The sequence below is a fragment of the Mobula birostris genome, unplaced genomic scaffold (assembly GCF_030028105.1).
Source record: "Mobula birostris isolate sMobBir1 unplaced genomic scaffold, sMobBir1.hap1 scaffold_686, whole genome shotgun sequence".
NCBI lineage: Eukaryota > Metazoa > Chordata > Chondrichthyes > Myliobatiformes > Myliobatidae > Mobula > Mobula birostris.
Window position 1 is genome coordinate 105,197 of NW_027278405.1, and position 11,470 is coordinate 116,666.

At 51.2% G+C, this 11,470-nt stretch overlaps 1 protein-coding gene across 1 annotated transcript in view; it reads left to right on the plus strand.

Annotated features, from left to right (window-relative positions):
* The window catches only part of LOC140193661 (glycogen phosphorylase, muscle form-like), a 154,729-nt gene that overhangs the window by 85,759 nt on the left and 57,500 nt on the right, over positions 1-11,470 (plus strand). Inside the window, exons 9-12 of the mRNA XM_072250818.1 lie at positions 2,191-2,283; positions 4,614-4,760; positions 9,016-9,179; positions 10,706-10,820. Coding sequence (XP_072106919.1) covers positions 2,191-2,283; positions 4,614-4,760; positions 9,016-9,179; positions 10,706-10,820 — 519 coding nt within the window. The remainder of the gene's footprint in view (positions 1-2,190; positions 2,284-4,613; positions 4,761-9,015; positions 9,180-10,705; positions 10,821-11,470) is intronic.

Genomic DNA, 11,470 nt, shown 5'->3' on the forward strand with positions numbered 1-11,470 from the left:
CCCCAAACCCCAGACTGTGTGGATGCCGTGTCATTCACTACCCTGATACAAATCAATGCCACAAAATAACAGACAGCACACTGTGTATGATTAAAGGAATTATATTTATGACTCTTAACTGAAGGGTTAGTAAAGAATAACAAAAAGAAAAGGGCCCATTCTAATTAAACAGTCAAAGGTGCACAAGTCGGAGTTCATCTTGAACTTCTCGGTCACTCACACACTGGGCCCTCGGACAACGTGAAAGCATGCACTGCCTTCCGACCGTCGCTCACAATCCGTCTCGGACAAACGGGTCTCCCACCGGATCGTATACTACAACCAGTTCTCCCCAGCCTCTTCTCTCTTCATCTCCCACCGAACACAAAAAAAAATCTCAAGCCCAACCTTTTTGTCCCTCACCAAGAAAACCTCCTGCTAACTGGATGGCTCACATTCCACATCATCCCTCATCTTCAACGGTAACCCAAACAGGCTGAACATAAGCTGCTCTCTCTCTCTATCTATCTATATCTATATATATATATATTACACACACACGCAAAGACGAGGAATTCTGCAGATGCTGGAAATTCAAGCAGCACACAAAAGTTGCTGGTGAACGCAGCAGGCCAGGCAGCATGTCTAGGAAAAAGCACAGTCGACATTTCAGGCCGAGACCCTTCGTCAGGACTAACTGAAGGAAGAGCTAGTAAGAGATTTGAAAGTGGGAGGGGGAGGGGGAGATCCGAAATGATCGGAGAAGGCAGGAGGGGGAGGGATGGAGCCAAGAGCTGGACAGGTGATTGGCAAAAGGGATACGAGAGGATCATGGGACAGGAGGCCCAGGGAGAAAAACAGTCGGGGGGGAACCCAGAGGAAGGTGGAGAGCAGGCAAGGAGTGATTCTGAGAGGGACAGAGAGAGACAAAAGAGAGAGAGAAAGAAAAAAAGAGGAAATAAATAAACAAACAAACAAATAAGGGATGCAGTAAGAAGGGGAGGAGGGACATTAACGGAAGTTAGAGAAGTCAATGTTCATGCCATCAGGTTGGATGGAATATAAGGTGTTGTTCCTCCAACCTGAGTGTGGCTTCATCTTTACAGTAGAGGAGGCCATGGATAGACATGTCAGAATGGGAATGGGACGTGGAATTAAAATGTGTGGCCACTGGGAGATCCTGCTTTCTCTGGCGGACAGAGCATAGGTGTTCAGCAAAACAGGCTCCCAGCCTGCGTCGGGTCTCACCAATATATAGAAGGCCACATCGGGAGCACCGGACACAGTATATCACCCCAGCTGACTCATGGGTGAAGTGCTTCCCATCCCATGATCCTCTCCCTTCTCCAACCTTGTATCCCTTTTGCCAATGAGCGTTCCAGCTCTTAGCTCCATCCTCCCCTTCCTGTCTTCTCCTATCAGTTCGGATCTCCCGCTCCCCCTTTCAAATCTCTCACTATCTCTTCTTTCAGTTAGTCCTGACGTAGGCTCTCGGCCCGAAACATGGACTGTACCTCTTCCTATAGATGCTGCCTGATCTGCTGTGTTCCACCACCATTTTGTGTGTGCTGCATTATATATAGACAGTATATAGATTGTAATTCAGTGTTTTTCTGTTATTATGTTCTGCTTGCCACAAAGACACCAAATTGTCACATGTACCAAGACAGTGAAAAGCTCTTGTCTGCGCACCATCCAGACAGATCATTGTGTATATCAGTACGACGAGGTAGAACCATGCAGAATATAGTGTAACAGAGAAAATGCAGTGCAGATTGATGTAGCAGGGAGTAGGGGCCACGGTGAGACTACGCACAAAAGGCTGGAGGAACTCAGCAGGTCGGGCAGCAGCTACGGAGCGGGAATAAACAGTCGACGTTTCGGGTGGAGACCCTTCATCAGGAGTGTGGGAACGAAGCCGGAATAAGTTGGGGGGGGGGGGCGGTGAAGGGTGAGGAGTATAAGCTGGCAGGTGATAGGTGAGACCAGGTGAGGAGGAAGATCGGAGGGGGACGAAGTAAGAAGCTGGTAGGTGACAGATGGAAAAGGCAAAGGGCTGGAGAAGAAGGAATCCGATGGGAGAGGAGAGGAGAGGAGGAGGTGATGATAGGCAGGCAAGAAGAGAATGGGTTAAAGGAGAGCCGGATAGCATGGATTGTGAAGTTTGGGGCACGCATTTGGACTCATTGTACTGACCTCTGTGCTCTGCAGGTTGCCATCCAGCTGAACGACACCCACCCGGCACTGGCCATCCCCGAGCTTATGAGGATACTCGTCGACGTTGAGCACGTCAGCTGGGAGAAGGTACGGACCACGGCCATCGACTTGTGTCGCCGCGCAGGAGGAAGGGGACCCTTTCAAATCGAGCCAATGTCGTTCAGTAGGAAAGCGTGGCAGCCATTTTGTGTGAAAACATGGAAGCCAATTTATGACCGTGTGTGTGTGTGTGTGTGTGTGTGTAAGTAAGTAAGATATGCCAACAATATCTGAGGAAAGAACAGGCAGTCCTCCAGCTTCTGAAGGCAGAGGAGGACTTGGTGGCCTGGACGAAACATAAGAAGGAAGGGGAGTAGGAGAGCTCTATAGATGGAGAGAATTTACAGAGTCTGCACTTTATCTCCAGAATGAACTTTTGCTAAGCTCTACAGAGGAATCACTCGTCCTAGAACAAATACTCTCCAATCCAAAGTCTATATTATTCTAATACTATTCCTGATCTAGGTTCCCATCCCCACTATCTCTACCCCACGTGCGCTGTGCATACATAGAGTAAGGTAAGCCTTTTTACAGAGTCAGGTCTCAGCACCTATGTGTAAAATCTGCGTTTGCCTTGTACATACAAGAGTGAGCTTCCAACCTTGAGTTTCATAAAGCTGTTGCTAGGCTACTATCCAGGCGGAAAGTTCACAGTAAATTTCATTCTCAAAGTACGTATAGTCCTGAGATGCATTTCCCTGCAGGCATGCTCAACAGCTCTATAGAATAGTAACCGTAAACAGGATCAATGAAAGATCAACCAGAGTGCAGAAGACAACAAACTGGGCAAATACAAATATAAATAGATAGCAATAAATAACAAGAACATGAGATAAAGAGTCCTTAAAGTGAGATCATTGGTTGTGGGAACATCTCAGTGGATGGGCAAGTGAGTGTAGTTATCCCCTTTTGTTCAGGAGCCTGATGGTTGAGGGGTGGTAACTGTTCCTGAACCTGGTGGTGTGAGTCCTGAGGTACCTGTACCTTCTACCTGATGGCAGCAGTGAGAAGAGAGCACGGCCTGGGTGGTGGGGATCTCTGATGATGGACGCTGCTTTCCTACGGCAACGTTTCGTGTAGATGTGCTGAATGGTTGGGAGGGCTTTACCCATGATGGACTGGACGGAATCCGCTACCTTCTGTGGGATTTTCCGTTCAAAGGCACTGGTGTTTCCGTACCAGGCTGTGATGCAGCCAGTCAATCCACGAGTTCACTTTGGTCCAGGGTCTGTGGCTCAGGCCGGTTGAGCCTGTTACCCCCCTCCTATTGCAGTCAGAGTCGTACCGCTCAGAATCAGGGCTACCACGTCCATGCTGTCTGTACGTATGAACACTAATACCAACCACCTGGGTCCGTAGTCTCGTCTGCCTCAGCATGTCAAACCCTCGTCTGGATCAGTGCGAGTGTGTGTCTGCAGCAAGGTGCCAGAGGAGATGGTCGGGCCACCAGAACAACATCTCTGGCTTCCTCCCCCTCCCTCTCCAGTCCTGAGGGAGGGTCTCGGCCCGAAACGTCGACTGTTCATTCCCCCTCCATAGATGCTGCCTGACCTGAGGAATCCCCGCACCCCAGCACTTGGACAGGAAAGGTTTAGAGGTCAACTTGAGTTATTGGGAAAGGTTGAATGGGTTAGAACTTCACTCCCTGGCGTGCAGGAGAACGAGGGGAAATTTGATTGGAGGCATTCGAAATTGTGATGGGTATAGGTAGGGTAAATGCAAGCAGACTTTTCCCACTAAGGTTGGGTGAAACCAGAAGAGGTCATAGGTTAAACATGTCCACCTTTTCCCTTTAAGGTGAACCTGAGCTTGTGGGGGGTAGTGGTGAGAGTGTGGAACGGGCTGCCAGTGGAAGCGGTGGACGAGACTTCGAATTCAACATTTGACAGAAATTTGGATGGGTATCGGGACGGAGAGCTATGGTTCAGGTGTGGGTAGGTGGGACTAGGCACAGCAGCAGTTCGGCCTGGACTAGCTGAGCTGGAGAGTCGGTCTCTGCGCTGTAGTGCTCTGCGAGTCACTGACTCGAAATGGAACTGTATTGGTCAGCATGGTCCAGCTGGGCCGAAGGGCCAGTTTCTGTCCACGCCAGCCATCGCATACCTCTCTGCACCGATCCAATCACCAGCCCTGGCAAATAGGACCAGCTTAGAGGAGCTTCTTGGTCAGCAGAGACAAGTTGGGCCAAAGGCCAGTTTCCCTGCCATGCAATTCCACGGAGCGGGAAAAGACATTTCAAATGAGAAACGATACCCATCAAACTTCCACAAAGGGAGCAGGGGTAGATGACACGGTCTTGTCGAACCACCTGAAACAGACCGGACTGGAGGCAGTGCCCTGACCAGGTTGTCTCTGTCTCTCCCCCTGTGCTGCTCTAGGCCTGGGAAATCACGAGGCGCACGTGCGCCTACACCAACCACACGGTGCTGCCGGAAGCCCTGGAGCGCTGGCCCGTGAACCTCTTCGAGTCCCTGCTGCCCCGCCACCTGTCCATCATCTACGAGATCAACAGGAGGCACCTGGAGGTGAGTCTGGCGGAGCGCACGCGCGCCTCGCTCCGGTGTGTCCCCGTTACCGCGTGCTCGCGCTCCGCTGCCGGCCTCACTCCTCCCGCGGGTTGCGTTGCTGTACTGAGAGCTCGAGATCCGGTAGATGCTGGGAGCCTACAGCAGCCCACGCAAAATGCAGGTGGAACCCAGCAGGTCAGACAGCGTCTGAGGGAAGGACGTCCTGAGGAAGGGTCTGGGCCTGAAACCTCGACTGTGGACGCTGCCTGACTTGCCGGGTTCCTCCAGCACTTTGTGCGTCTTGCTCTACTGAAGTGGTGATTAGGGTTGTACCTGTGGGTTCAGAAACTGAATGGTTGAAGGGAAGTTTGCTGCTCCTGAACCTGGTGGTGTGAGATGTCAGGCCTCTGTACCTCCTGGCCAATGGGAGCTGTGAGAAGATGGCCTGGCCCAGATGGTCCTTAATAGATTGGGAAGTCACTGTTCCTGAACCTGGTGGTGTGAGATGTCAGGCCTCTGTACCTCCTGGCCAATGGGAGCTGTGAGAAGGTGGCCTGGCCCAGATGGTGGGGGTCTTTGAGAGATTGGGAAGTCACTGTTCCTGAACCTGGTGTTGGGGGACCTCGGGTCTCTGTACCTCCTGTCCAGAGGCAGCTGTGAGAAGGTGCCCTGGCCCAAATGGTGGAGGTTGCCTCCTTAAGGCAGAGACTCCTGTAGCTACGACCGATGGAGGGGAGGGACGTGCCCGTGATATACTGGGCTGATCCCACGACTCTCTGCAGCTTCATACGTTTCCATGAGTTTGAATTACCCCCCCCTCCCCCAAACCACAATGCAGCCGGCTGAGATATTTTCAACAGGGCATTTGTAGAAGTTTCGGACAAGTTGGACCTCCTTAGCCCTCTGAGACAACCTCCTTTATAGATGCCATCTATGTGGTGGGCTGAGGACAGGTCATCCCTGGTATTTGGAACTGCTGACCCCCTCTGTGGCTCGTTCCCGCCCCCCCCCCCCCAATTCTTACCACAAAACTGATCTTGGGCTGAGTAGCCACGTGCCATTCAGTGCTCCCCTCGGGTGTGGGAGTACTCGCGTCCAACGTTGCCTCCCTGCTTTGAGGGGGGAAGAGGTTGAGGTAGATGCCTTCTGGCACACTCTTTTGGGCAGGGGACTCCCTGCAACAGCCTCTCACCGTGAGACAACCAACCTCTAGGACTGTGAGAGACGCTGCGCCGAGGTGGGTGGGGTGTGAGGCAGGGGTTCTCCCCAGGCAGCCCCTCTGCAGGGGCACTGGCGTCTCCGTGGGACGTCCGGTCCTGCATGGGCTGATCTCGCAGCAGGTCTCTACCTACTGCATCTAGAGGCTCTTCAGAAGTCAAGGACGAGGCATTAAAACTTGGTGGTCCACGCACCCACCACTCTCTGAGTAAAGACCTTGCCTCTGACGTCCCCCCCTATACTTTCCTCCAATCACTTTAAGACTATGCCCCTGGTGTTAGCCATTTTAACCCTGGGAAAAGAAAATCTCTGCCTATATCCATCAATCTATCTTGTGCAGCTCTATCAAGTCACTTCTCATCCTCCTTCGCTCCAAAAGGAAAATCCCTAGCTCGCTCAACCTATCCTCATAAGACATAGTCTCTAATCCAGACACCATCCAGGTAAATCTCCTCTGCACCCTCTCTAAAGCTTCCACATTCTTCCTACAAGGAGCCAGCCAGAACCGAACACAATATTCCCAGTGAGGGTGCGTGGCCAAGTGGTTAAGGCATTGGACTAGCGACCTGAAGGTCGTGAGTTCGAGCCCCAGCCGAGGCAGCGTGTTGTGTCCTCGAGCAAGGCGCTTAACCACACATTGCTCTGCGACGACACCGGTGCCAAGCTGTATGGGTCCTAACGCCCTTCCCTTGGACAACATCGGTGGCGTGTAGAGGGGAGACTTGCAGCATGGGCAACTGCCGGTCTTCCATACAACCTTGCCCAGGCCTGCATCCTGGAGAGTGAAGACTTTCCAGGCACAGATCCACGGTCTCGCAAAACTAACGGATGCCTTTTATTCCCAGTGGGGTCTAACCAGGGTTTTATAGAGCTGCAACTTTCCCTTGGCTCGGTCATTTTTTTTTTTTTGGTAATTTCTAGAACCCTGGAATAGCCCAGGTTTGGTCACCGTGCTGTAGAAAAGATGCTATTAAACTGGAAAGGGTCTAGAGGAGGTGAACAGGGATGTTTCTGAGAGTTGAAGGACTGAGCTATGGGGCGAGGTTAGGACGTTAGGTGGTTTTTTCCCATTGCTGCAAAGGAGAAAGACAGGTGGTCTGTATATCACACAGGATGAAGGAATGGAGGGAGTGTGGGGTCCAAGTGCATGAATTCCTCGACATTGCCCTGTAAGCCAGCAGGATGGTTAGGTGGGCATTTTCCTGCACTTGTTGGGGGATTCAGTTCAAGAACCGCAAAGTAATGTTGCAGCTCTATAATAAAAAAATAAAAACAAATAAAGAAAAAGGTCAAGGGAAAGAAGCTGTGGTGAGGCCTCACTTGGAGTATCGTGAGCAGGTTTGGGCCCCTAATCTTAGAAAGGATGTGCTGAAATTGGAGAGGGTTCAAAGGAGGCTCACGAAAATGATTCCGGGATTCAACGGCTTATCATATGAAGAGTGTTTGATGGCTCTGGGCCTGTATTCCCTAGAATTCAGAAGAATGAGGGGTGACCTCATTGGAAACCATCGAATGGTGAAAGAGTGGATGTGGAGAGGATGTTTCCTGTGGTGGGAGAGTCTAGGTCCAGAGGACACAGCTTCAGAATAGAGGAGAGTCCTTTTAGAATGGAGATGAGGAGGAATTTTCTTTGGCCAGAGAGTTGTGAATCTATGGAATTCATTGCCACAGATGGCTGTGGAGGACAAGTCCTTATGTATGTTAAAGGCAGAGGTTTCTAGTTTCTTGACTGGTTGGGGCATGAAGGGATACAGGGAGAAGGCAGGAGATTGTGACTGAGAGGGGAAATGTATCAGCCATGATGAAATAGCAGGACACTCGATGGGCCAAGTGACCTAAATCTGCTCCTATATCTTATGGTGAAAGAGAAAAGTCCTAGCTCGCTGGAGTTTTCTTCATAAGACATACTAACTAGTCCAGGCTGCATCCTGGTAAATCTCCTCTGCACCCTCTCTAAAGCTTCCACATCCTTCCTATAATGAGGCGACCAGGACTGAACACAATATTCCCAGTGGGGTCTTAGCAGGGTTTTACTGGGCTGTTTGAACTCAATCCATCGACAAATGAAGGGCAACACATCCACCTGCTAGCCGTCCTGTGGACCTGCGCGGCAACGTTGAGGGATCGACAAACTTGGACCCCAAGCTCCCTCCACTGCCAAGAGTCGTGCCTTGTTTCATATACAGTAATTAAGTTATACAGTCGTTTGATGAGATCACCCATCCTTCTCCCACGTTCCGATGGAAAAAGAAGTGCTAATATGCTCAACCTCACTCCATAACTCAGTCCTTCATGTCCCAGCAATGTCCTTGTAAATCTCCCCTACGCCCTTTCCAACTTAACATCTTTCCCACAGCAGGATGACAAAACCTGGCCTATTCCAGACTTCCAGAAAGTACATAATCAGCTGTACTACAATTACTACAAAAAAAAAATTTCTGAACTGAGGGAAAATTTAATCTCTACAAAACCCTGGTGAGACCCCACTGGGAATATTGTGTTCAGTTCTGGTTGCCTCATTGTAACAAGGGTCTGGAAGCTTCCGAGGGGGCTCAGAGGGCGGTGCCTGGGCCCGATGGCGCGGACAGGCTGAGGGAGCTGGAGCTTTTCCCTTTGAAGCGAAGGAGGATGAGAGGTGACTTGATAGAGGTCTACAAAATACAGCCAGAGTCTTTTCTCCGCTGGGCCGAAATGGCCAAGACCAGGGGCATAATTTTGCGGTGATTGGAGGAAAGTAAAGAGGAGATGTCAGGTGCAGGTTCTTTACACAGAGAGTGGTGGGTGTGTGGAAAGCCAGGGGTGGTGGTGGAGGCAAATACATATGAGGGGCATTTAAAAAACTTAGATAGGCATGTGGATGATAGAAAAATGGAGGGCTATGTGGGAGGGAAGGGTTAGATTGATTGTAGAATTGATTAGAAGGGCCTGTGCTGTTCTGTAATGTTCTATAAACAATTACACATATGGGTGATTATATTTTTTTTAAATGGATAGGAGAGTTAAACCTACACCCTTCCCGTGTCACCTGAGTACCATTTCACTCCTGTCCCCACAGAACGTCTCCAAACTGTACCCGGGCGACCACGACCGCTTGCGGCGCATGTCCCTGATCGAAGAGGGAGGCTTAAAGAGGATTAACATGGCGCACCTGTGCATCGTCGGGGCGCACGCTGTCAACGGAGTTGCCCGCATCCACTCGGAGATCCTGAAGAAGACAATGTGAGCTCGGCAGTCCCCGACGCCCTCGAGCCCGCACGCGCGGTTGGCACTTCGGTAGCTCTGGGGGCGGGCGACTGGACGGTTTAAGGCACCTTTAGAGGCAGAGAGCACTACAGGGCACAAACAGACCCTTCAGCCCATCTTGTCTGTGCTGGACTGTTATCCCCAGTCCTATCAATCCGCAACACACGTACTCCTTTCATCCCTGTACTTGTCCAAACTTCTCTCAAATATTGCAATCAAACTTGATCCACCCTCTGAGGGAGGAAGATTCCCCCCTCAGGTTCCCCTTAAATACTTCACCCTTCACCCTTAACCTATGACCTCTGGTTCCAACCTCACCTAACCTCAGAGGAAAAAGCCTGCTTGCATTTATCCTATCTATGTACCCTTCGTATACGCTTCCATCAAATCTCTGCAATGCACACAAAATGCTGGAGGAACTCAGCAGGCTGGGCAGCATCAATGGGAGACAGTAAATAGCTGACATTTCAGGCCAAGACCCTTCAACAGGACTGGGAAATAAAGATAAGTCAGAGTAAGAAGGAGAATCGAATCTCCCCTCACTCCTGCGCTCCGTGGAATAAAATCCCAATTTGTTCAACCTTTTCCAACAGCTCGTGTCCTCAGCTCCTGGTAAATTTTCTCTGCACTTTCTCACTTATTGATATCCCTTCCTGCGGGTGACCAGAACCGTACACAATATTCCAAATTTGGCTTCCTCTTTACTCTGTACCTGACCTATTCTGTCCCTGCGATGGATGGGGAGTTTTACCTGTGCTGTGGGGAGTCGCCCTTTACCCTTCGGCCTAATTCGTCCCTGCCTCTGTCCAAGGCAGTCTACTCGGCTTGTGAGTGTCGCCTATAATTCACTAGCCCTAACCCGTAGGCCTCTGGACTGTGGGAGGAGACCCACGCAGTCAAGGAGAACATACGGGCAGTGGCGGCACTGAGCTCTGATCTTACAGCTGGCGTTGTAAAGAGTGATGCTAACCGCACACGAAAATAATAAACGTTATTCATTTCTTCGTAACATGCCGTGTCGTATGACATCATGGTTACATGCTGTGTCATATGACATCATCGTTACGCGGTGTGTCGTAACCAGACTCTCTACCCAAGCGTGGCGTATATGCGGCACAATAGTGTCGTGGTCAGCGTATCGACCTAGCTGTAAGACCGGAGCTGTCTGTGAGGGGTTTGTACGTTCTCCCCGTGACCTGCGGGCTCTCTCCAGGTTTCCTCCCACATTCCAAAGAGGTACGGGCTCGTGTCAGCAAGTTACGGGCGTGCTGTGTTGCTGCTTTCTCGGGCCGAGGCAAAAACGATGCATTTCACTGTACGTTCCAAAGTGCTGGTGACAAATAAAACTGGAAGCTCAGACCCACAGTGTCTTCAATTAATCTTCCACGGGCAGCAACTGATGGCAAGTGGCCGTTCTCCATACCCCGCTCCCGTCCTGCCGGCTGCACAGTGCGTCAATAATTGGCGGTGTTTCAGTTCTGTCCCCTTGCCTTTGTTTACAGCTTCAAGGATTTCTACGAGCTGGAGCCGGACAAGTTCCAGAACAAGACCAACGGAATCACACCGCGCCGTTGGCTGGTTCTATGCAACACGGGCCTCGCGGACGTCATCGCGGAGGTAACTCCTGCACCCCCATCCTCCCCCCGCCCGCCTTCCTGGCCCTCGGGAGCTGCTACCTATTGGGCTGGCTGGTCCTTGCACCGAGCTCCCCAGTCGTATGGAAGGTTGTCTGTGTTTCTGCTGTGTTCCTGGGGCGAAAACATCAGTAGTGGGATTACACAGCTCAGAAACGGATCCTTTGGCCCATCTAGTCCATGATACACTGGTGAGACCGATCGACCCTGCAGGGCTGCCCAGTATCGGTGTCCCGAGAGAGAGCCCTGGGGTGGGGGGGGGGGGAGAGAATGTCGAACTGTTGGAGAAGCAATGGCTTTTCCCAGACTCTAGATCAAGGTCTCGTTGGGGGCTTTGCACGGGGGGGGGAGGTGCTGGGGGCTGATGCTTTCTGCTGAAATACGTGGAGGAGAGGCTTTCTACCGTTTCCTACCATTCATTTCGTGGGGTTTTCTTCTGTTTCGCGGGTACCTGTGAAGAGTAAGAATTTCGAGTTGTAAACTGTGTGCATTCTCTGATATTAACTGGAACCACTGAACCCTGGACAGTAGAGCTCTGTACCCCTCCCTGTACAAACCTCTCCGAAATGTTTCAGCCGAACCGGCGCTGTTCAAGTCTCGTTCCTCCTCGCCGTCACTGCCGTGGGGATGTTA